General features: G+C 40.2%; 1 protein-coding gene across 1 annotated transcript in view; it reads right to left on the reverse strand.

The window, feature by feature from the left end:
* Positions 1-5,837: 5,837 nt before the first annotated feature.
* Positions 5,838-26,275, reverse strand: part of TENM1 (teneurin transmembrane protein 1) — a 761,614-nt gene continuing 741,176 nt past the window's right edge. The window contains exons 30-34 of the mRNA XM_034649058.1: positions 17,308-17,604; positions 11,309-11,696; positions 9,235-10,455; positions 8,306-8,448; positions 5,838-6,741 (exon numbers count right to left, since the gene is read on the reverse strand). Of these exons, the coding sequence (XP_034504949.1) occupies positions 5,983-6,741; positions 8,306-8,448; positions 9,235-10,455; positions 11,309-11,696; positions 17,308-17,604 (2,808 nt within the window). The 3' untranslated portion in view covers positions 5,838-5,982. The remainder of the gene's footprint in view (positions 6,742-8,305; positions 8,449-9,234; positions 10,456-11,308; positions 11,697-17,307; positions 17,605-26,275) is intronic.

The raw sequence follows: 26,275 nt of genomic DNA on the forward strand, positions 1-26,275 counted from the left end.
TTTCTTCTCGTTTAATCATTCTCTCAGTGTAGGCGTTCTTGCCTCTTTCTTTTTGCACACTGAGGGTGGGGTGGGATGGGTATTTTTAAAAAAATGACCAGGTGATACCAATATTTCTGCCCCCCACCCATGACCGTGTTGCTTTTTGTTGATCGGTGGTGTTGGAACCACTGGGATTGTCTTCGGCTCCATGAATCTTTTCACTGTATCTGTGTCCCAGTAGGCCCCTCCATCTGCGGGGATACATTCCAAGACTCCCATGGACGCCTGAACCCATGGATAGTACCAAATTTTATGTTTTTTCTTATATGTACATATCTGTGATAAAGTTGAATTTATAAATTAGGCATAGCAAGAGATTAACAACAATAACTACTAAGAAAATAGAACAATTATAACAATATACTGTAATAAAAGTTACACAAATGTGGTCTCTGTCTTTCTCAAAATAGCTTACTGTACTGCGGTGATGTGCGGTGATCAAATGCCTGTGTGATGAGAGGAAGTGAGGGGAATGACACACGCACTGTGACAGCGTTAGGCTACTCTTGACCTTCTGACAACGTCAGGAGGAGGGTCATCGGCCTCTGGGCTGTGGTTGACTGTGGGACTGCGGTAGCTGGAACCCTGAAAAGTGAAACTGCAGATAAGGGGAGACTCCTGTATATATCACTGCATAAAAAGGCAGCAGAGCATTTAAGAATGATGTAAATTCCAGGATTCCAAGTAAGTTTCAGAAACAAGCAGGTTGTTTGGACTATGTGTGCCCCATTACCATCAAGTTGAATTTTGCAAGATCTATTGGCCGGCTTTCCCAGTGTCACTCGTAAATACCTTCTTGTGAAAAATAAATGCCAATTGGCCATTGGAATTGCCCAGGACGTGCGAGCTGTTGTTTTTTAGTGTTTCCTGACTGCCTCTCTTCCCCCATTGGCTTTTTTGCCAAGGCATCTGCTCACTCTGCTCTCCTAGCTCTCCCCCACCCATTTTGCAATTCTTCATTTTCTTTCCATTGCTCAGAAAGGCATCAACAAGAGAAAGAAACCTTTTTAAAGTAATAGCCTCGAGGCATTTAAGCTTGCAACTGCTACTCTTCTTTTTTTATTAAATGGACATTTGTGTCAGAGATCCCTATTTGTACGAAAAATAAAAATGAAGAGACATCTGCTTAGGATTAGTGCCTTTTTGATTTCTGCACCTTCATTTTCAAGATGATGCGGTTTTATTGTTCCCTGTTAGGGAGCTACTTTTCAATTCTCAGGTGACCAGACAGACTCGAGAATGCAGCTTGGCGCATGAATAAAATGGGACACAGTGTTCATTTGCAATTTTATTTTTTAAAAATGAAATATTCAAAGTACTTTTTTCTTTCAAATATCGACACATAATGTTTAACTTTAAGTATTTACAGCATGTTGTTGTGATGCTCTTGTAGAAAAATGCGTGCTTCTGGCCTGAAAGCCAGAGCAAAATGCAAAAGACCGTTTAACTGCAGCCAGAGAACATGAACCTGTACAGTATCCAGTCACTTTTCAGCACAGGAGTGAGAGCAGGAATACAAAATTGGAACCTATTGTTTCCTAGCAACATGGCTCAGGCCATTATAACACAATTTTCAGTATGATTAGAACCTCTAACTGTTGTTATATAGAAACCGAAAATCTTGGCATACACTGTAAACATCTTTACTGTTCATGAGAAAGTAAGCAGCTAAAAAGAATATTTTTCTGACGTAAAGGCTATACTTCTCTTTTTCACCCTCTCTCTTACCGATGCTTTTGCCAGAAGAATAGTAAAGATTTAGACATTGTCATGATTCATACAAGTAAAATATTTTTCAAGGACACAATCTGTATACTAACATTTATTTAAGAGGTTAAAGTCCACCACTAAATCTAAGGAAAGATTTTTAACTGCCAAACACATTTCCTTTGACAAATAATGTAAGATGACAACTGCCAAGACAAAATCCACAGCAAGTTTAACTAACTATTTTCAGTTACTGTTTAGGAAGTAATTTCTTCTTACACACAGTAGTAGGTTTGGTCCTTAATAGCTTTCACATGAAGGACACACTGAAATAACAGTCACTATTTTGTGGTTGAATTCTTTTTTGTTGTTTGTTGTTTTCTGTTTTTTTTTTGTTTTGTTTTGCTTTTTTGTGTTTTTTTTGTGTTTTTTGTTTTTTGCTTTTTTTAAATGTTTTTTTATGTGTTTCTTTTGTTTTGTTTTGTTTGTTTTTTCTTTTGCAGAATAAAGAACCTTACAGAAGGCTGTGGAAGAGCAGTCTGAGATCTGAAGTACTAGTCAGGTCAGCTATGTGTATGTGAGTTCCTCCAAGAACACAAGAATGTTGCACCCAATCTGTAGCCTTCTGTCTTTCCACGAGCTAGAATACACTCCAGTCTCTTCCCAAAGTGTCTTTCAATACTTGATTACTGTACTTTTGCTCCCATTACAATTACCCTTACAAGAATGTATCTTTATAAATGCAAAAACTTCTCCCTCTCTCAGGTGATATTACAGTGGGGCCTGGTCTGTTTAAAAATAGATTTTAAAAAAAGGAAAGGAAAGAAAAAAAGAGTAGGAACAACATGATAGAATGCTTGAAACTGTGTCAACAGTTATGAAAAAGAAAAATCTTAGAAAAACTATCATTCAATTTTATACCTATGTAGTTAGCATGTGAATTCCAAATTATACATTGTCAAGTTTTTATACATTTGGCTATGTTGTATATATATTATATTATATATATATATAGTCTATATATTATAGGTCTTCTAGATAAATTGACAGTGAAGGACACACTTATTTCATACAGTATTTTGCTGGGTTAAAAATAAAACATATGCCTATTTATATGGTGAGTGCTTTGCTAGAAATTAGGATGAATTGGGCTTTATTTCCCTTTCTTTCAGTAGTCATGCTTCTAATCAATGATGATTAGAATGACAACTAAAAATACATGTATTTAAATGTCTGTTAAACTGCAAAGCTTGCAGTTCATTTGGCTCTCTAGACCATAGCGCAAGAGTAAAAACAAAACGAAACGAAACAAAACAGCACAAATAAAATGGGCCTAACTAGGAAAAAGAAACCACCACAGAGTATTCTCTGCTTCCAGCCTAGAACGTTCTTCATGAGAGCCCCAACTAGCGTGCTCCCATTCGAACTTACTTGAATGGTGCGTGGCTGTGCAGTGTCAGCTGCCTGTGCTCTGGGTATGAGAACTTCATATATTTCTCTTTAAGATGCATTTACTTTCATCAGAAAATGCAAACAAATTGTCCTCTCGTCAAGTTAAACTTCAGAATTACAAATCGATGAAAGCATTCTTTGTATTCAGCTGAACGGTATACCCAATATCTCCATGTTCTTATTAAGAAATGCCAAAATGTTTCTCTTAGATTTACTGTTCATTGGTGTTAACCTTTTGGGTTTTTTTCTCTTTCCTCCCAAAAACTTTGGAAGTGGTAAAGAGAATAATAATAGTTGAAGGCAGTATTAAAACCACAGCTGTAAGTGATAAAAAGTGCATTTCCTGAATATAATACAAATATAACTTTAAGAAACTAAAGGCACAAACTAAATAAATATGTATTACAAACTAGAAATGCACAGTTCAAGGTAATTACTATTAAGTAAAAGCTTCAAATATTTTTTTCTAATGGATATTTAAAGCAGTTTGAAATGATACATCAACAGTGAATTGCAAAAAAGTATAATAATCGCTTAAAATATAAGCAAAATAGACTCTAATATTGGCATCTTGGATTAGCGATAAAATACAACATCACATTTATGAATGCACTCTCTATATACAGTTCGCAAATAATTTTTCCATTGATTTAAAAGAACATCAGAGGTTCTAGGAACTTAAGGTCCATTTTTAGGCTGGTGTGGAGGTATTCAAACTTTCAACAAGTTTGTCATAATTTTAGAATACGGTCCTGAATAAATATTGTACCACTAACACAGGCCTGATCCAGGGAGAAAAAAACACAGTAATATGATTGTAGTCTGTATCAATAATCTCTTGAGCTGGTGTGCTTCCAATTAAAAAGAGAGAGGAGTTCATCATGAATTCTCTCTCTCTCTGTTTCTCTCGGAATACATGTGTCAGAATGTGTAATCCCAATGTGAAGTTTTTGAAAATGAAATGTTTGGATCCACCCTTCCCTTCTGTCTGCAGGTCCTTGCCTTTCCCTCCTTCTACTTGGTGGAGTAAGGAGTCAGACTCTTTAAAAAACCTTAACAGGAGCCTGAATTCTGACTTTGCATATTTTCAAAGAAGACTGTCCTCACAAAGCAAGGCAATGACCCCACACTGCATTTAGGTACTGGCTGGAAAGAATCCAAACTGTAACATTCCATCATATATTCTTCCGACATAGCGAATGTGCAGACCCAGGGATGAAAGGTGCTGAAGCTGGCTCAGGGGAATTTTCAGCAGGCCACATCGTGCTGTCGCGTATTTTCATTTGTGGTAACTTACAATTACACAGCGTTTTTACCAACTGTCTCTTTGTCACTGGGCACAAATCTTGCAGCTCCCCAAGGGGCTTCTTTTTACTACAGGATTCATAAAGATTGAGAAACTGCAGCTGATATTACCACTAATCTTGATCTTTTTCTAAAGTTTAACTGATCACGGAACAAAATAACCCTTCCTGGAAAATAGTTCTTTTCCTAGGCAGGACAGATGATTAAATCAAAATGCATGGGTAAAGACAGAGAACTAAAATAACTAACCGTATAAATTATTTTAGTAAAAAACAGTCTGCCTCTCTATGATGAGTTGAAATGTTTTAGATCGGAAACGGTTCGCTTAATTAAATTTCCTGACTGTGGCTGGGAGATGTTCAATACAGAATTGTACATTGGAAAGATAAATCTAAGTGGGATGAATCAATGTGGCAGCAACTACTGTGATGTTTGGTTTGGTCTTCCCTTTGGTACTTTCCTTTCGTCATAGTACTAGGTCTGTTTTTATAAAGGTTTTGGCTCTTGTGAATTTCTGCAGTAGTAGTGAACGTATTTATCAGTATCCCAGGCATATATGCCTGCTAAATCCTCTTTTATTTTTATGTACCAGAATCATTTGTAGTAAATTACCTTTTGTGTGCACAAAACCATTGGATTAGTGTATCAATACGGAATCACTAATGTGAAACTATGACCAAAAACACACCCTATATATGAGAAATTCCTACCCAGGTTAATAAAAGCTATGCTTACAATTTGGTTAAAAAAAAAAGTAGTCAAAACAGGTTATGTGGGAGAAGTTACACTGGCCAGCTGCCTTGGTATCATGTACACACAAGCAAATAGCGGCAATTCAGTCTGGTTACCATACCCACGGGGAAACGTGGTAGGCAGAACCCAGCCACCACACGCCAAAACACAGCACAACAACATGGCATTTACTTTAACAAGCAAGGAGGAATAATCAGGGAGGAAGGGTGAATGGGTCCTGACTCTGGGAGATGGTGGCATTTTACACTTCTTTGTAAGTTTCCTATAACGGATCTGGAAAATGTGAAAGGGCTGGCAGTTTTTCGAAATGCAAGGTTCAGAATACTATTGCACCACATTTTCAAATAGCCCACAAATTCTGCCAACAGTTAAATGTGAAATTTCGTGTCACAATAGAGATAGAGAACCTTGGGTCCTTTATATTTGAACATACGCATGGCTCGATAAATTTAAAGTGGTGCTTTCTGAAAACTTTTTTTTAGCTGTTTTACTTGTGTTATTTTGAATACTGCCACACAAGAACTAAAAATCTCTGTCATTTCTTAAAGAGTTTAAACAAACAATATTAAAATACCATCTTCCGTCACATTGAAAGGCAGTTGGATATGTTTTTCCTCCATATTTACATATACAGAGTTCTGATCTAGAAAACCAATACAATAAACCATTTTGTGTTTTAAAAACAGGCAGTCTTTGGTGACGCAAAGGCAGAAATTGTTTTTGTTACCTCCTGCCTATTTCGCTCTGTCTCATAAAGTGAATATTGTTGGCACTGTCAGAAAGTTCTAAATACTGCTCAACAGACAAAACAAAATACCCATCATAACCTTGTACCCTCCCAGTGCTCAAAAGCTGCTGCTTTTCCCCCTCTGTCCATGCTCGAATACCCTCCTCCCCTTCTTGCAGCCTTCTTTGTTCCTTAGTCCAGGCCTGGGCCACAGCGCGTTGTCTGGCAATCTCCAACACGTGGTTCTTTTCCTCTTCGACAGTTGTCCCATACCGGATGTTGAAGCACAGAGCCCCATGCTGGAGCTGGATATCTGCAAACCGTCTAGTCCTCCCATTCAACACAGAAGTCATCTGGGACACAGTGACATTGACACCATTCTCTAGAATCCGCCTCCCCCCAGTGTTACCGATGAGCACCAGATCTTCCTCCAGAGACCCAAGCTTAATGAAGTAGTGAGTGTCCCTCCCCTCTATGGTAAAATGTAGGTTTTCCAGGTAATGAGCATTATTGAGAATGGCAGCAAGCCGCCTGCTATCTTCATTCGCTACTCCTATAATATCGGCTGTTACTATGCCATCCTTGATGGCAAATTTTATACCTTTTCCAAAAACAGAAGGAACGGCAGCAAACCTTGGTTGCTTCCCTCCTTCAAGACACCGTCCATCACTGTATCGGGGAGTCATAGGAAGTTGGTCCAAGGAAATGAAATTCCTGAGCTGTTTCTGGAGCTCACACTGAATACCTAGAATAGTCTAGGAAAGAAGAAAGACACAGCGCAAATGCTTGGTGATTGTGAAAAGCACCTTCTTGCTTTACTGTGCTGGTGAGTGATTTCACAACAAGTCAGATCTGGAATCTCTTCATCAGAGACTTGGCAAAGACAAGACTAACAGGTTACTTGGTCAGCTGGCATATACTTCTTGAGGTCTTGGTGAGTTAAACATAAGGAAGCATGTTCAAACTTGGTATCACAGAATCTCAGAGTTAGAAGTCTCTTCAAGTTAAGTGGGTCCAGCTCCCCCCAAAGACATTCCGACTTCACTAATGTAACTAAAACTGACGAGCTGTTTGTTACTGTATGTGGTGTGATACATTAGCCACAGGGAGGAGCAGAGATGGCTTAAGGCATTATTCTTGCTTTTAAACAGATTATGGCCTTCACACAACTCAGCTAATCAGCAAGAACTTCACTGATTTCTTATGTGGGCTTAAAAAAAAACCCCTTTTTGTTAGGGGCATTTTCAAACATACTAGGGAATAAAGAGAAAATAATGAACCTCCAAGTATCTACAACAAAGCTTCAGCAATTTCAACATTTTGATTAACTTTTTAAAAGGACTTTTAATTATAAAAAGGACTGTTAATTACTTTTTAATTACAAAATTACTTTTACATATTATGTTTTACAAAACACAATAAGCCTATAGTATCTATTTAGATTTGCCTTTCCCTTATAATTTCTTTAAGAGATTTTATTTGAGAGAGAGAGAGCATGAGTGGGGTGGAGGGGTGGGAGGGCAAGGGGCAGAGGGAGAGGGAGAAGCAGACTCCCCGCTGAGCAGGGGCTCAATGCAGGGCTCAATCCAGGACCCTGGGATCGTGACCCGAGCTGAAGGGAGACGCTTAACCAACTAAGCCACTCAGGCACCCCTAATTTTTTACACTTACATTTTAAGCCCTCCCATCCAAATTTCAGTTTTATTGTCCTGAAGTATTTTTTTTTTTTGCAAAGAGACACTCCTCATTTCTTTCAATTGAAAGAAAAAGTTCCTTGTTTTCATTTGAACCTCATACCCTTGATGAAATTATCTGCTGAACTGTGAATAGTTTGGTATTCCTATTTTCCCAGAGACTTTATCCCTATAGTATTTATTATTTTCACTTCATTGCTCTTTCATACTTTTTGTCAGAATAATTTAATTCTGTTCTTCCTATGCTTTTAATTCACTACGCCTTAAATTATTTCTCTGCTGGAAATCTGAAGTTTTTATGTCTGTCAGTGAACAGTTTTCTCTATACAGAATCCATAATTGCCCTTGGCAGCCCATTCCAGAATTTTAAAAGTTTAGTTCCTCCTGTTTGTCTACCGCGGCAGGTCATCAAATTCCATGTTAGTCTTGTCTTTTCTAAAAGCTCCAATTCCCTGACCCTTTCCTCATGGAAGCTTTTTTCTACCTCCTCATTAATTGTGGACAATTCAGTGAAAAATCAAGACAACTGAAAAATAAGTAAGCAAATACATGTTAATGTCATTTCATGGCGTTGGATGCTCTTCTGTTTTTATGGAGGAATAGAGATGGTAAAATTTTTACAAACCTTTCCAGGATCCCATTCTTGAGTTTTTGTCTGAAGCTGCAGAAGCTCATAAGTTAATTCCAAATTTTCTAATTCTGGTTTGGGAAATCCAGGTAGAACATTGTGTAACTGGAAACCAAATAGCTCCAACCAACTTCCAATGTCTGTGAGGCACAAAATATAAAAGAAAAAAAAAATGATGAAGCCCATACTTTACAACCTTTGTGGAAAGCTTGAACAATACCTCCCCTGCCTTTAAAATGTTCAGCCAATGGGAAGTTAGGGATAAAACTCCCCATTCTTTCACCTGCTCTAAAACATATGACCCTCTCTCTACAGGGAAACCTTTTGATTCTTGGATAATCACAGAGATAGGTTCAGTGTACAGCACTGAAACTCTTAATGTGGTAATGGTACCGAGGCCACACAGACCCTAATATTAGACTTATTTGATGGAACATAATCCTGAATTTTTCCTTTATGAAATTATTCATATAAGATTTTTTTAAAAAAAGGATTTTATTTATTTATTTGAGAGAGATAGAGAGAGAGCACAAGCAGGGGGAGGGAGAGAGGGAGAGGAAGAAGCAGACTTCCTGCTGACCAGGGAGCACCGCACAGGGCTCGTTCCCAGGACCCCGAGGTCATGACCTGAGGCAGACACTTCACCCACTGAGCCACCGAGGCGCCCCGCGCCCCTCGTATAAGCTTTTAAGAGTGAAATCTACAAACAGAAAGCTTAGAAGGAAAGGAAAGGTGTCCTGGGACGCAAAAGCATCATGTTTCAAGCCACTTGCACAGTTCTGCTCACTCTAGAAGACTAAGGAAGAGAGTGACTGCACAATAACTTGTGGGCTAACTGGCAGGAAGAGGAAACATATTTACAGAGGCACTGAGATTATGTGATAAACACCAGGGAGTTATTTCAAGTGTAGTGTAAAGTTTTATACCTGTGGTATACTTTGCAACATCTTGAATTTTGCCAACTGGGTAGTTATTTTCAAAGGAGTAGAGGTTGAACGGTTTAGGAAGGAAGTTCAACTGTTTCCATATGTGATGATTAGGTGTTGTCCACCTACCAGCAACAACATCATAATCCCTTTGCCCCAGATGCACTAATTTAGTAAGCAAATCATAGAGTCCTCCATGAAAACCAATGATGACCTGAAAGTCAGGGTAAGTGTCATGATAGATATCTCCATAAGGCGTGTATAATATCTCTTTTATCACCTGACCTCGACTGCTGAACACAGCCAGTGGGGTGCCTGTATTATCACAAGCTACGTAATATTCTTCACCACTGCTTAGCTCCATGGCAATAAGGTGACCTTGGAGATCATAATACAGGGATGTAATCTCTGAGCTCGTGTGGTTGTACAAATGAGTAACTCTTATGGGGTTGGCAAGGTCTGCATAAAAGAACTGAAGGTGCTGCCCTAGGCTGGACTTACTGGCGACACGTCGCCCAAGCCCATCATAGTAATACTGCACAGTCCAGCCAGAAGCCTTATTGTAGGCTTTCTGCAGCAGACCATTAGAATTATATTCAAATATGTCATTTCCCCTCTGCCTCAGAAAGCCATCTTCATCCATTTTATACTGAATTTCTCCTAGTCTGGTGATGCGGTCTCGGAGGTCATATCGGAGAGGAGTAAGACGAGCACTATTCCCATGGCTTAAGAGGTTGATGTTTCCGTTCAGATCATAACTATAGCGCCACTGGGTTTTGTCATTTACAGAAACAGTCTGAAGTTGCCCATCAGCGTCGTATTCATAGAAGTATCTCGTTATGTTGGCATCTACTCCCACTCTTATATCACATATTACCGTACGCCCCATATTATCATATTGAATAGTCATCCAGTAGGCAATGGCCTTTAGGATTTCATACTGGACTTCGATGACTTGTCCGTTGGCACTGAAGATCTTGGTGTGCTTCATCACTGTGGTAGTTATGACTTGATTTAAATCGTAATTAATGACACTGAATTTTCCAAACTGCTCTGTTCTACCGGAAACATCAACATATCGGTACAGATCTATGGGCAAAGGGGTTTCATTGATCACAGCTTGCATGCTGGTGACTCGGAAGTTGTTGTAGCTGTAGTCAAACCGAGCATTCACCAGCCCTTCTTCGCTGAATCTGAAGATCTGGCGTCCAATAAGAGGTCCTGAGGAATCAAAATAAAAACAATGAGAACAGAGCTAGATGCGTAATGTGGAGCAATCAGAAAGATCCAGTGTCAGGGTCTTTAGCAGTGGCGCTTTTACATTCAAAATAAGATATTAGAGATGGACCTCTGAAACCTCACGCCCGGGCCTATCATCTCATAGATACATACTCTCATAGTTGTGGTCAGTCAATATGAAAAAAATACTGTATGATATAGTTACAGAATAATTTAATTCTAGGAACTATATAAGTAACAACCCATCCAGTGGCTTGGGGCGATGAAACTGTTATTATAAACATGCTTTCTTGTTATAATCACTCACAAAAGTACTTTCAATTCATTTAACCTGTGCTACAAAGTCAGCAGGTCAGGTGTTGACAAAATCCAGCATTAAGGTAACTGACTTCCGGCATTTTATAAGCACAAAGGATGAAATATATTCAAAAGCCCTGACTTTTGAACGTATTTTGCCATCCACTGAGGCTCACAGAGGAGACACAGGGCTTGAGCTCGTTTCACAGAGGCTCAACTCTTGCAGCTGCATCTCTGGGGAGATCTGGTAGTGAGTTAGGAAGGAGCACACAGCTGGACCAGGTTCTTACATCTCAACTTTTCTGAGAGCTGAGACAGAGACAGAGAAATGCACGGTAGGTTTTGAAGGAATCAGCTTTCACGCAGGCTGTAATAGGTTTTCAATTTTCAATGGAAGATAATTTAATAACTAAAGTGAACCTTTATGGGATTGGATGTCTACAGGTCAGTACTTTTATTTCACACTGTGGCCAGCAAAACATCATAAGAAAATACTGACGGATATGGTTGTACCCATCACCACCCTTTCACAACAAACCTGTTTGCCTATATCTGATTGTGCAAATGAAGCCGTCGTGCATCAGGTGTATTGTCTTAATGACTCCAGAAGACTCTTCATATGTTAATGTGACCTGAGTGGTGTCATAGAGAATCTCAGACAGCCGTGCCTGCTTGGTGTATTTGTATAAAACTCTGCGCCCTGTTCCCAGATGCAGGGTCTGTAGCAGTCGGCCATCTCGACTATAGTCTTGGATAAAAGAAGTGCTACTGTCCGGCGGGGTGTAGGTGTTCCGGTAGTAGCCCACTGAAAGCATGGTTTGTAGGCTGTGGCGCACCATACTCGGCATGGTGACTGAGAGCAGACAATCCGATTGGTCATACTCAAAGATGTAGCGCCGCTGGCTATGTAAGAGAAGCATCACAGACTGAAACGAGACAAAGGCAGAATAGCATAGTACGTACCACTGAAGTTGGGGAGATTAAAGGAGATTAAAGAAACACATTCATCCATTTAGCGCAGATTTATTGAGCACTTGCTATGTGCTAGGCACTGAGGTGGACCCTAATGGATATAGTAGTGGGCAGTAATGGTGTCCATCCTCCAAGAGCTTATAGTTTAATGACAAGCAACCAAGCAATTACAATATAGTGTGCTGTGTGTTATGACAGAGGAAGGACAGGGTGCTTATGGCGGCAGAGGAAGAATAGCGAAGCCAGACTTAAGAGGTCAGGAAAGGCTGCCTGGAGAAAGTGACATCCATGTTGAGACCTAAAGGATGACTAAGGCTTGGCCAGGTTTGAAGGCAAGGAGGTGGGGGGAGCAGGGTGGGGAGAGAGTACTCCTGACAGAGGGCACAGCATTGTGAGGGTCTGGATAAGAAAGAGAACATGGATTTTCAGGGAATGAGAGGAATTTTGTGCGGCCAGAGCATGGGTGTTGAGGCCGGGTGGTGAATGGCAAGAGATGAGGCCACTTAAGGAGACTGAAGTTAAACATGTTGGCAACAGGGAACCACTGAAAGCCAAGTTGAAAGACAGGGTGCTTGCAGAGCTGGGAGAAACAAACCAAGTCAGTATTCCAGAACGGTTACTGTTTGTGGAGTCACATCCATATGGAGATGGATTGGAGAAGTCTTCCTCAAAAGTTTGTATATAAAATATTATGATTATTCCTTTGCAATTCATAGTTTATTTATTTTTTGACTACAGTTGACATTTTTTTAAAAGATTTTATTTTTAAGTACTCTCCACACCCAATGTGGGGCTCGAACTCACAACCCCGAGATCAAGAGTCATAACTAAGCCGGCCAGGAGCCCCTACAGTTGACATTTTTTGAAAATTTGAGTATACTTGACAAGCAATTCATGTTCTAAACTATGTTAGGGGAACATGCTATTAAAAAGTGGATATGCAAGCCCTTTCTGCCAAATGGATCTGTATTTCAGAAACAGTTATTTGTTGCGGTATAATGCCTGGCATGTGATTAGGTATTTCACTGATACTGGTTTACCTTATTTTAACTTTAAATACAAACATAAAAGGAGCACTGTTTTACAGAGGACTCAATCCTATTTCTAACTGAAAAGCATTTAAATCTCCTCTTTTAATAAAAATAAAAAATGCTCACCCCTGGAGACTCTGCTATAACTCTCTAAGGAAGCTTTACCCCTCCCTTCTTGAGAATTACCCTATCAAGCAAAAGGATTTAGTTGAGCTTTATTTTCTGACGTTTGTGTTATGAAAACAATAGGTATCTTTTCATTTTCGAAACATAAATTACATAAATATTTATGAATATGAATTACAGAAGCATATATAATGTACACTTCACTCTTCTAAATATGAAATCGTATTCTAGTATTAAATATATTTCTTGGAACCGCATATTCCCCCTTCCCTTCTGAGAATTATTGATTCTGAATCTCATGTCAGTACTGTGAAGTCAAAGTCCGCAGTCATTCGCTCGTTTGTTCCTCCTTTCTGCTTTTGCCCACCAAGTACTCTGCCTTGCGGATAAAAGCTGCGTGCGGAAAGCCTGTCACCTCATCACCTGGGGACAACCTGCAGCTCCAAAACCCCCGATGAACAGAGGTGGGAGACTTGGCATGAGTTCATGAAGGGAGAACCACTTCCTTGACCAAGGCAGAACCAACAGAACCTGGGGGGAGCTGGTGAAAAATGCTTCTGCATTAGCTCTATGCTCAAAGTCAGATTTCTCAGCTCCTTTCCAGTCTCTTCTGTCAGTTTGCCACGAACAAATGACATCTGTCACCTGTGATGCGGGCCAGGGACAATCACCATATGGCTCCCACACATTATCTAGTACCAGCCTGCCTGGGCCATGCCTTTTCCAGTCGCTGTGCGTGCCTTGCCAAACATTTATAGCACATCGTCGTTGTGTTCTCTCCCCCGTCTCATCCCTCGCGCTGCAGTAAACCATTGCCTGACCCTGTCCTAGGTGGTGCTGATGCTGTGCTGTCTCAAAAGCTCCCTGGTCTATTGCAAAGCTTTCTGCCAATGGCAAGAATGTGGATGACGTGATTAGAAATCTCGTGAATGTAACTGTTGTGTTGCCAGAATACCATTTAGCTCTCACTTGGCTGCTTTTTCACTTTGGGTGGGCATTATTATCAGTTTGTTCAAAAACAATGCTTGTGAGTCCATCGCGTCTACAGTGCTGCTACGGCAGGAAAAAGGCCATTTCTTCTGAGTCCAAACAATAGAGTGGGAGACTTTGTATTTTTTTTAATGGGTTGTGAGATCCTAAAGGAGATCATTGTAAAGAAGAAAAAAAGAGCAAGCACGTATATTCATTTGAACAATAGAAATGAGCGATGATAGAAATTTGAAAAGTTAAAGCACTTGAAGAACCACCAGATGGCAGTGTGGGGCCACCTGGAAGCTCAAGGCAAAGCGCATTGTATCCCTTCAGGCAGCCTTTGAAAATTTCAGCCCCGAAGAGGCAATTCTGTGTAAATGTATCAGACTAAAGCATCTTATTAAATGATTATAAAATATCTTTAAATGCAATTTAAAAATGAAGTCCTTATGAACGATTTTAGGAAACCGAAAGATTTACATTTACTATAATACAAAATTTTAGCCCCACAAGTCTTCAAAATATAATTAACTCAGAGAAGTCTCATAAATCAAGATAGAGAATTAATGACCACATAGAGAAAATTTAAGAAACAATAATTGATTTTTTTAATAGCGAAGAGATCATTTAAGCAACCACAGCTATTACCCAAATAATTATTTTTCTCCTAATGGCTACAGACCATTGTGCATGAAAATGATACAGGTAACTTGCACTTGCTCTAGAGGAAGTCACATGATTTCTACAAAATTTCTGCACATTAAAGTGAAATATTTGCTGTTGCTTTTTAATATCTCATGGTATAGGGATGGCAAGTAAATTACAGAGGTATTTTGAGGCATAAAATGAGGTATACATTTTCAAGCTTGAGAATTCTTACTTTAAAATATACTACAAGAGCCAGTCTCTTTGTCTTTGCTCTGCCCCAGACATAGTGAAAGAATGTGCCAGCAAAGGCTATGTCAAAGAGAGGACTGAAAAGAGCACAGGAAGACACAGAACCTCATCACCTCACTGCAAAAGTTATATGTAAATTGGATTTTGGTAAATTCAATATTCCCTCCCTTTTTATTTTCCAGAATCACAACTTCAAAAATGATCTAATTTTCTTTTTTCCTTCCTTCATTTCCCTTCCTCCTTTCCTTCCTTCTGTTCTTTCTTGTTTTAATTTCCCTTCAAGCAGCAGTAAGTAGCATTTGTTAGCGATTGGAAAATAAATGCTATAATGCACTGTGTAAATGGAGAGAAACTAACTTATTTTATGATTAGATGTTCTGGGTGCTTTATATTCAGTTATTTCATTTAATTATCATATCTATTCACTGAATTAGTTATTATTACTGGTAATTATAACATTAATAAAATCAATCTCATGATAGATGATTTTTGGAAAGTAAAGAGCCATTCCACAGTTGTGTGTTTTGCAGGTTCTGAGTTTTGCATAATACAATTATTTAAGTCAAGGGCTACCCCCCCCCCTTTTTAAATGTAGGCTCCACATCCAGCGTGGAGCCCAACATGGAGGTTGAATTCACAACCCTGAGATCAATACCCTGAGATCAAGACCTGAGCTGAGATCAAGAGTCAGATGCTTAACCAACTGAAGGGCTACCTTTTAATTAGAGAACAAATTAAATGTGAACTCAAGAAAGGGACAAAAGTCAACTAAAAGACACAAGTGATTCAGCTTGTCTTGCTGGTCAGTAAACTAGTCTTTGGAAGTCACTAGCGCTTCTCTTGATATGTGATGCACCAGTCACGTCTTATTTCTGTCCACTGCAGACACCGGCAGTCTCATACAGTCTTCTTTGTTTTTAAAGAAATTGCCAATTCAGTTTCTGTAGCAAAGAGATCTTATGTGAAGTTTCCTTTACAGGATTCTTTGCTCAGGAACGTTTGATGAAATATTCAGCTAATTCAGAAAAGAGAAACAATAAAATTGCTTCATTGGTGTCACAGAGGCTGCATGAAGGGCTAAAATGTAAGTTTTCAGGGGCGCCTGGGTGGCTCAGTCGTTAAGCGTCTGCCTTCAGCTCAGGGCGTGATCCCAGCGTTCTGGGATCAAGCCCCATATCGTGCTCCCTGCTCCGCTGGGAGCCTGCTTCTTGCTCTCCCACTCCCCCTGCTTGTGTTCCCTCTCTCGCTGGCTGTCTCTCTCTGTCAAATAAATAATTTTGTACCGAGTTTAGTACTTTGTGGACATGAGCCGTAGGACTTTGCAAATCATTCCTACTACCAAAATTCAAGAGGAAATACCCACTCTGTAAGATTCAGATGTTCTCAGTGTAGAGTGTAGATTATAGATTTGACCTATTTCTTCAGCAGACAAAGGGCGGACATAGCACAGGACTCTCTTTACCCTGGCTCCCTAGTGGAGTTCTGCTTTATCTCCTAGGCATTTCCAACTTGGCAAGTTCCCCAGCAACTGCCTCTGGGAAGTAGTATTTTATAATGACTTCCAACCACTGGCACACTTTTCCCCCCCCAAAACATTGGGGAGTGTATCAGAAAGGCCTGACATTATTGGGTGCGAATAGCGAAACTCTGTCACGTGAGCTATCAGCTCCTATGACTTCTGTAAGAACTTCTCTACGGGTTAACATGCTCTGATTACCCTTGAATCCTCAAGGGAAAGCATTTTTTCAATTTTCCCAGAAATTAATTCAGGACTGATGAATTTGGTTGAATGGACAGATTTGGGAAATAAGAGACACCATCTTAGGACATCAGAAATTGAGACGGCGGATGGAAATCACTTTCTCTTGTTCTCTGCTACTGATCTGGCCAGAAACCATTTTGCCGTGTTGGGGCTGTTTGACAAATGGTTCTGGGGGTGGGATTAAAATCCTTGTCCATTTCCACAAGACAGGAGCCCACGAGCTCCCGTTACAGGTGCTGCTGGAGACTCACTGTACACACAAAGGACTATTACCAATGCTGCTCTACTGCCACCATTTGCTCAGACTGATGACTTGTGAAAATTAGTCCTCAAATGTATACCTACTAAAATGTCACTGATTATCCCAACAAAATTAGAATTCCTTATCCTCTAAGAGGCTCTTCTCCAGAGCTGAGATACATTAACACACAATTTTATAATTTTCTACCTATTTTACCTCAGTATGAGCTTTCATAAATAATAAGGATACCTTTTCAAGAGTGTGAACAAATATGCTCAAATGAGGAGAAAGCTAAGCCATTATCCTGACTTCAGTTTGAAAGAGTACCTGGCAGAGTGTGGGGTTGGGGAAAGTTTTTAGCAGAAAAACAGCTTATCCTTATAGACACATTTTGTTGTTGTTGTTACTTCTATAGAGCAGAACAGCCAGAACAGACTTTTCTCCTGTAGGTCTCCTCACCAAGATTGGTTATTAGGGCCATTTTCAATATTCTCATTCAGCAACTCAAAACCAGTTTATTTTCCCTACAGACTTACCTTTTCTAAGTAGGTATAGCTCCAAATTTTCCCATCAGCCCAAGTTCTTGAAATTATTTTTCCACTCTGGTCATATTCCATTTTTTCATTCCATGTCCCTCTTTGAATAAACGTCACCAATCCCGAAGGTGAATATGTGATGTTCACTTCATTATATCTGCTTACGGGAGACCACAGAATAGGTCTTCCAGTCTGGTCATAAAGAATTCGAAGGGTGAATTTCCGGTGGTCATCGTAGATCTTTCCCGTGCGAGTTATATGATCAAAATCTATGGAGAGCAGGTTTCGGTTATGGGCCTACAAAACAGGAGACACATTTTAAGCACTGCTTTGGTTCCTCTCATCAAGTGCATTCACAATCACGAAGCAGCCATCTTAAATCCCCCTGGAGCTAAAGACAAAAGAAGATGTTGGGGGTGGGAAGGAGGGAAGGTCAGTTATGGGAGGTTTTTAGACAAAGCACAATAAACCAGGTATGGTTTTTAGGCAGATTTAGGTCCTCGCCTTTAGGCTGATAAGAGTTTCCAGAGACTTAGAGCCATCCTCCCTTTCTGTTACAGAGCGAGAGACACCCTTACAAATGGAGATTTCCCTTACAAACATAGATGCTTCTTACAAAAGGTTAACTTTTCCTCAGTTTTCAGAGCTTCTGTGTCTGCTGTTTCTTAAAATCAGCCCAGGGGTGCCTGCGTGACTCAGTCCATCAAGCGGCCCACTCTTGGTTTTGGCTCAGCTCTTGATCTTGGGGTTATGATGTCGAGGTGGTGGGATCAAGCCCCCTGGGGGGCTCCATGCGCTCTGCGTGGAGTTTGCTGGGGAGTCTCCCTACCCCTTTGCCCCCCACCCCACCGCGCTTGCGCACACATGCGCCTGCACACTCTCAGAAAAAAAAGCCTAAAATAATCTTTATGTCAAAAAAGGCATATTTTAGGGGCGCCTGGGTGGCACAGCGGTTAAGCATCTGCCTTCGGCTCAGGGCGTGATCCCGGCATTCTGGTATCGAGCCCCACATCAGGCTCCTCCGCTAGGAGCCTGCTTCTTCCTCTCCCACTCCCCCTGCTTGTGTTCCCTCTCTCGCTGGCTGTCCCTATCTCTGTCGAATAAATAAATAACATCTTTAAAAAAAAAGGCATATTTTAGGGTGGCAAATTCTGCTCTCCTTCAAACGAAAAAGGAGAGACTTTGGGAAGTGTCAACAGCAATGGCCTGGGAGTCAGAAGCCATTTCATTAGCTGCATCAGTCATTTCTTCTATCAGGGGCTTAGTTTTCTTTTTCTTTCTTTCTTTCTTTCTTTCTTTCTTTCTTCTTTCTTCTTTCTCTTTTTCTTTCAGATTTTATTTATTCATTAGACAGAGAGAGAGACAGCCAGTGAGAGAGAGGGAACACAAGCAGGGGGAGTGGGAGAGGAAGAAGCAGGCCCCCAGCGGAAGAGCCTGACGTGGGCCTCGATTTCGGAACACCAGGATCACGCCCTGAGCCACCCAGGCACCCCCAGGGGCTTAATTTTCTTAACTGTGAAATGGGAGTAATATTACCAGTTCATACCACAGGGTTGCGCTAAGAATTAAATAAGATTACATATACAGGTACCTGGTGAAATGTAAAAATAATATTGGTAATTGTAACTTTAAAACTATAATGATTATTTTTCTCATTTAGGTTAGACTTTTGAATGGGCCCATGTGTCAGATTGCAGGTGACTGTAGTTTGGTGTACTCGATCTGTATCTGCGGGACTCGTCAATATGATCCAGAACGGAATTAAACATCTGGCTAATGAGGAAGGGAGAAAAAAAATTAGGGCTTGATTACATTAATCATAGCTGAAGTAAACTGATTCACTCGCTACTCAGCTAAACTTTAGGTTCATTTTTCATTTTTGTGGTCAAGGATCCGTTTAAATATCTGAAAGCAACATACTGTGTCCCCAGAAAAATGCACATAAACACATACATGTACATTATAAATAAAATCTCAAGGGGGTTCTGAAACCCAATCGTGAAACCTCTGGGGGTCTCAAGAGTCCAATTTTAAAATCTTGGTTCAGGAAGGTTTTTTTTAATTGAAAAAATTTTATTTTTATTTTTTAAATTGAGATATAATTGACGTATAACATTCTATTAGTTTCAGGTGTACAACGCAATGATTAAATATTTGTATATATTGTGAAATAATCACCACAGTAAGTCTTGTTAACATCCATCACTACACATAGTTACAATTTTTGTTTCTTGTGATGAGAACTTTTAAGATCTACTCTTTCAGCAACTTTCAAATATACGATACAGTATTATTAACTATAGTCACCCTGCTGCCCATTACATCCCCAGGACGTCTTTATTTCATAACTGGAAGTTTGCACTTTTGACCACCATCCCCTATTTCCCTAACTGGCCCCACCCCCTGACCCACAACCACCAATCTGTTCTGTGTGTCTGAGTTCAGTCTGTCTTTTTTTTTTTTTGATTCCACATATAAGCTCCAAACAGATTTTTTTTTTTTTTATCTTAGTAGCCAGATAACTGTAAAGGGGAGCAGGATATGCCACCCAAAACGTGCCACTTTAGCATGTGTATTATTTTGAGCTCAAGTCAATCAAGACCCAGCAGGCTCAAGAAAAACTTTCCCCTCTTCCTTAACTACCTAAAAGAATTTAGATTGGGGGCCTGGCTCATGAAAAGAGCTATTACCTGAGATTACTTTGTATTTGAATGACCTATCTGTGTGGCAGAACAAACATCTAATCACCAAACATTTGCTCTTATTCTTGTCCTGTGAATTACCCTCCTCCCCTTTGAAGCCCCAGGCCGCTCCCCCATTCCTTAGTTCAGGAGGGCATATATATGCCTCCTATTGCCTCGACTGTCTCTGAGCCTCTTGTGTTTTTGTGGAGCCTCCATAAGTACAAAATTAAATTTGTTTTCCTCTCATCAGTCTCTCTCATGTGAATTTTATTAGACTAACCAAAGAATCCAGAAAGGAAGATGAGAAAAATTTTCCACCCCTGCAACTGCAAAGCCCATATTCTCATTTCAAAGTCCAGTCTTCCCTTGCTCACTTTAGTTTTCAAAATAGTTTCCTCAAACACCACTCTCCATCATAAAACAGATGTTTTTCTGTTGCAGAAAAATTGGAAAATAAAGAAATATAAAAAGAAAAGAACCTGTCATCTCACCCTCCAACGCTAATACCGCTAATACTTGGCTGCATCCCATTCGTCTCCCTTTTACGCATAATCGGTTTAAACATTGAAAAAATAAAACTAGGATTGTACTTAAAAGTTCTATGTCCTACTTTTTAGGAATGTTTTATCTTGAGCATTCTTTGTATTATTAAATATTCTTAAAACGTGGATTATAATGGTTGCACAGTATCTTCTTACATGATAATTATTTATCCTTTCTCCTATTGCTGGAAGTTAGAGTTTTCATTTTCCATTATTCTTTCATATTTCATATTTTGTTGAACATTTTTGTAAATAAATATTTCCTTAATACAGAACTCAAGAAGTGAAATTACCAGGTGAAGTGATAAGAACACATCAAAGACTCCTGATGCAACATGAGTCATTACTTTATAGCCCCCAAGCTTCTACAAATTTATACTTCCATCCTTAGCAACATCAGGTGTTAGCATTGTTAGTAAACTTTTCTCAATATGAGAGCTGGAAAGTGGTACGTTACTGTGGTTTAAATTTGCATTTATTTAATAACTAGTGAGGTTGAATCTTTTTAAATGTCTATTGGTGATATGTATGTCTCCTGTTTCATTTTTCTATTGGGCTATGGCACTTTGCTTTTAAAAAAATCTCTTCTGGTTCAGTTTCTTCATCAGCCAGCTATAATATTTACCTTTAATTTTGAGCTTCTGCAAAGAAAAAAAAAAAGGACCTATCAATTGTTCCATGCCATGAGTTCTAACCCGAAGACTAGAGATTAGATACTTAAATTATCTGAAAGGAAGTGCTGTTAGTCTCAGGGGTAGGTTTAATTCAGGGAATAGAGATACACACAAATTGGGCATCGTGACTCTTCAAGCCATCTGTAGCCAATGTGTGCAGTGTTGTAGTACATAAATAGACAGTAACCTGCTGTTATTACCGAAAAAGTGATAGCGAGGCACATATTTTCTGTCTTTTGATACGCAGGGCTTGGAAACCTTTACGTAACCAGGTGTTCTTTCTTCAACTACCTTTCCTGTGGTTTTATAGCCACATATCTCCAACTGTAATAACGCTCATTTACACTAGCTGTAAAATATCCATGTACTCCCGGAGACGGTTGTAACTGTTACAATTTATGTCATAATGAGAGTTAAAGAGCCAAAGTAACAAGTGATTTCCAGTTCAACTAAATTTGTGGTTTTATTTGTCTGATAGATGAAGTTTACTTCTCGAGACCACATTTCTGAATAAAGTCATCGCAGTGGCGCCAGCAGGGAGCACTGTTAGGTGGTCGAGGCAAGCTGGGGAAGACGGCCTAATGCTCTTGCCCAGCTTGTCAGTACGTCGGCAGCTATGCTTCTCTTTCTCTGAATAACGTGCTCTGAAATTCAGATGCTGTTGAAAAACTCTTTTCAAAGGTTCTGAAGGTGTGATATTGTGATTTATAAGAACTGTATATTTGGTCTTGGACCCTGTTCCTGGCACAGAGCTCCTAAAACGCTTGGATTCTCCTGTGATAAGACTGATAAAGCTGCCTCTTGTTATGTTAATGAGGTGACTTTTGGAAGGCCTTCTAGTAACCTAAGAACGGGGGCTGGTTGCCAGGGAAACCAACCACAGGATTAGAGGGTTAGAACTTTTAGTACCTCCCTCCAAACCTCTGGAGGAAGGTGGAGGGGCTGGAGGTTGTATCAATTGCCAATGGCCAATGATGTAATCAATCATTCCTAAGTAATGAAACATCCATAAAAACCCTAACGACAGGCCTGAGAGCTTCGGGGTTGGTGCGTAAGTGGAGATGCTGGGAGAGTGGAGCATCCGGACAGCATGGAAAATCCTTGCCCTTTCCCCATAGCACACCTTCTGTATCGCTTCCCCCCGGTTCTTCTGGAGTTACAGCCTTTTGTAGTACATTGGTAATCTCGTAAGCAAAATGTTTCTCAGTTCTGTGAGCTGCTCTAGCAAATTAATCAAACCGAAGAAAAGGGTTGTGGGAGCCTCTGATTTACAGCCAGTCCATCAGGGGCTCTGGTAACAGCTTGGACTTGGTGACTGGCATCTGAAGTAGTGGGCAGGAGGCAGTTTTGTAGGACTGAACCCGTAACCCACGGAATCGGGTGCTATTTCTTGGTAAATAGGGTCAGAATTGAACTGAATTGTAGGACAGCCAGCTGGTGTCCTGAGAATTGCTTGTTGGTGTGGGGAACTCCACCTCCCACATTGACATTGGGTCCAGAAACCCAAGACAGAAGGTACTGTAAAATTTGGCTAAGAGCTGAGAAAGGGTGTGAAGGAATAGAAGATGCCACAGAGTCCCCCTGAGTCTCCTGTGGAAACTACCTGTGAGAAGGCTGGGAAGGAGTATGCTTGTCCGGGTGGGCTCTCCCATCCTCATCCTTGAGTGCTTATGTGCTCCAGCCCTTATGGCAGGAATACAAAATTAAGCTGATTGCCTATGATTGTTGGGGTCATAAGTAAGGTTGGGAAAGCTTCACATTCATACAAATACTAGTTTGCCTGAAATACAATAATCGCCTTTGACCTAAGTGTGGGCCATCCGTCTTTATTTCCACTTGCATGGGAGCAGAATTGGCCACCCCAAAATATGCCTCTTTGGCATAAGGGTTATTTTAGTCCCATTACTTTTAAGAAACAGCCACAGGAGAAGCTCTTAAAAAACTGTTGTTATTCATTTGCATTTATAAGGGGGAATTTCCATTTGTAAGGGTGTCTCTTTGTACCAGAAAGTGGGGAGTGACTAAATCTGTAGGAGCTCTTAGCAATGGAGAAGGTGAGGATTTAAAAGTGCACAGCAACAACCGCACCCTTGTTTATTGTCACTTTCCTGGTAACCTCCCATAATTGACTCCCCACCTCCAACATCTTTTGTCTTTAGCTGGAGATGTTACTTATGGTATTGGCTTTAGCTATTTGGGGATCTGCTCATTTTTTTGGGTCTCTCATGAACATAGGAGGTATACGTGTTATTAAACTTATGCTTGTTTTTCTCCTCGTAAACTGTATTTACGTCAGCTTAATTATTATACCAGCCAAAGAACTTAGAAGGGTAGAAGCAAATTGTTTTTCTCCCCAACACACTTTTCCTCCAAACAGTCTACACCAATTCTTGTGCTGGAAAAGAGGGGGCAAAGAAAAGGGTGAAATTTGGGAATAGCCCCAAGTTAAAAGGGGTCTCTTTGGACAGGTTGCACACTGAACGAGACCTCTGAGTTTGGCAACTGATAAGCCGTACCTATGTTGGGGTAAGAAAGCCGGACTTGGTAAAAATTTTTCATAGGGGAAGAAGTATCTATGCTTTAATTCATCCTTTGGTTTCCCTTATATTTTTTCAGCTTTGCTAAGGAGAAGTAAGGAGAAGGGCTTGCTTTTTGATCATACTTGGACCAGAAAGGAAAGAGGGAAGTGAGTGCCCTAGGGAGCCACGGGTTGTGTTTCTAGCAGAAATCAAAGTGCTTAGAAAGGGTGGATACAGGCAGAAGCTCCAAAGAAGTGTCCTTTGCCTCTACGCAGAGCCTCTTCTCGCTCCTTACTAGGAATTTGTGTTTTAATTGCTTAAGAGAAAGTCCTTTCAAGCCTTCCAATTCAAGACTCATTCAATTCATGGGATAAAGATATATTGGTGATATTTGACTGTTTTTGGCCTACAAAAAGGGCAATTTGCTATGGTTCAACTGAATATATTTTATATATCTTATTATTATATAAATATATAATTATATCTATAAAAAACACATACACAAAATGTGTTGAACTCAAGTAAGCTATGATTATGGCAGTTGATTTCTTTTTTTTAAAAGATTCATTTATTTATTTTAGACAGAGAGAGAGTGCTTGAGCCAGGGGAGGGTGNGAGGGTGGGTGGGCAGGGCCAGAGGGAGAGAGAAAATCCTCAATCATCAAGCAGACTCCCCGCTGAATGTGGAGGCTGACTTGGGGCTTGATCCCAGGACCCTGAGATCATGACCTGAGCTGAAATCAAGAGCTGGCCGCCTAACTGACCAAGCCACCCAGGCACCCCATGATTTCTTCTACAAAGAGAGAAGGCTAAATTTTCAAGGATGCTATCTAGCATTTCAGCTCACAGTGCAACTGACTTAACCTGTTAACTTCAGCTGAAAAAGTCAGAAGGTGAATAAGTGAGATGGGCCAAATAATCACATCACAGTTTGGGAGATCCACTGTATTTAATTTCCACGAATTTATGAGAATGGATAGAAAAGTCACAACTGATTTTAAATTAGTACATGCTACTCTACAGTCACTGGTTTTAAGGTAATTAGTACTTGATTTTTAGAATTCAATCAGTACAATGCTCCAGATTTATTTTTTATTGATAATTGTTAGGCTGACAATCAAAACCGTACTTATTTCACAGATTTGCCTGTAAATGAGCAGGGAATGTATTTCATGTTAGCGTCAGCTGCTACTACCCCCTCTGGAATTTCCTTTCACCTCTTTTTTCTTTTTTACTCCCAAAACACTCTCTTTACCTTGCTGGCCCAGAAAATCTTAGTGCCAGTAGGGATCTTGGGACATGGGCTATTGAGTTGACAGCCTGGGTTCAAATCCTGCTATCACCACATACTATCTGTGTGTGACCTCTGTGCCTCTTTTTTCTCTTCCTTTCCTTTCCTTTCCTTTCCTTTCCTTTCCTTTCCTTTCCTTTCCTTTCCTTCCCTTCCCTTCCCTTCCCTTCCCTTCCCTTCCCTTCCCTTCCCTTCCCTTCCCTTTCTTCTTTTAAAGAGAGAAGGGGTTGCAGAGGGAGAGAGAGAATCTTAAGCAGGCTCCATGCCTAGAGCTGAGCCCAGTGCAGGGCTTGACATGGGGCTTGATCTAACAACCCTGAGGTCATGACCTGAGCTGAAACCAAGAGTTGGACGCTTAACCGTCTGAGCCACCCAGGGGCCCTGTCTCTGTGCCTGTTTTTTTAATCTGTAAAATGAGAATGATAATGATAGAACCCACCTGTTAAAGTGTTAAGAGTACTAAATGAGTTAGTATATGGCATTACACATAGTAAGACCTCAGTGAATGTCAGCTTCTCTAATTACGATCAGTTGTGAAAATGCTACTAATGATAGAGATTGCACAGCCCATATCCCTCATTTCATAGCTGGGAAAAGTGGTGCAAAATTATGGGCATACCAGTTCTTCCTCAAAGTCTTGTTCACTCCACTCTCCTAACTTCTGCCACATCATTTAACCTGGATGCTTTTTGCATTATATTAATTCGCTCTTGTTTACTTTCTTGTTGGTGAAATCATTTGTATAACCATACAACAGACACGAAATTTTTTATACCAAATCATTATTGTTTATATGCATTTGGAACAGTATGTGAAATAATACTTTCTTCCAGTTATCTTAGTGGAATTGACTCAAGGTTAACAAATAGAGTAGCTTCTATGATTTGAAGGCCCCAAGAATCCCCTGACCCCAAAAAACCAACTCTGCCCAGTTGCCTGGGTGCCTGAAATCTCCTGCCTCCACGTGACTCCTTAGCGGTAGATGCACTGTTACTTGGGACTGAGAACCACACATACATTTTCCAAATAGATTCATCTATCTGCAAGCAGCCTCCTTATCTAAATTTTCACAAAATAAATCCCTCCAGCACACCTGGGGAGAAGGAAGTTGAAATAGTGTGAAGCAAATGTGAACTCCAACTCTGAGCAGCCTGCAGCTGAGTGCCCTGTCAGCAAAGGTCTTTTCTGAGAATGGAGGGAGATGCTGGAACCCTCTTGGCTGCCTCCCAAATTCCCCATCATTTGTCAGCCTGGGACC

The sequence above is a fragment of the Ailuropoda melanoleuca genome, chromosome X (assembly GCF_002007445.2).
Source record: "Ailuropoda melanoleuca isolate Jingjing chromosome X, ASM200744v2, whole genome shotgun sequence".
In the NCBI taxonomy this organism is placed as follows: Eukaryota; Metazoa; Chordata; class Mammalia; order Carnivora; family Ursidae; genus Ailuropoda; species Ailuropoda melanoleuca.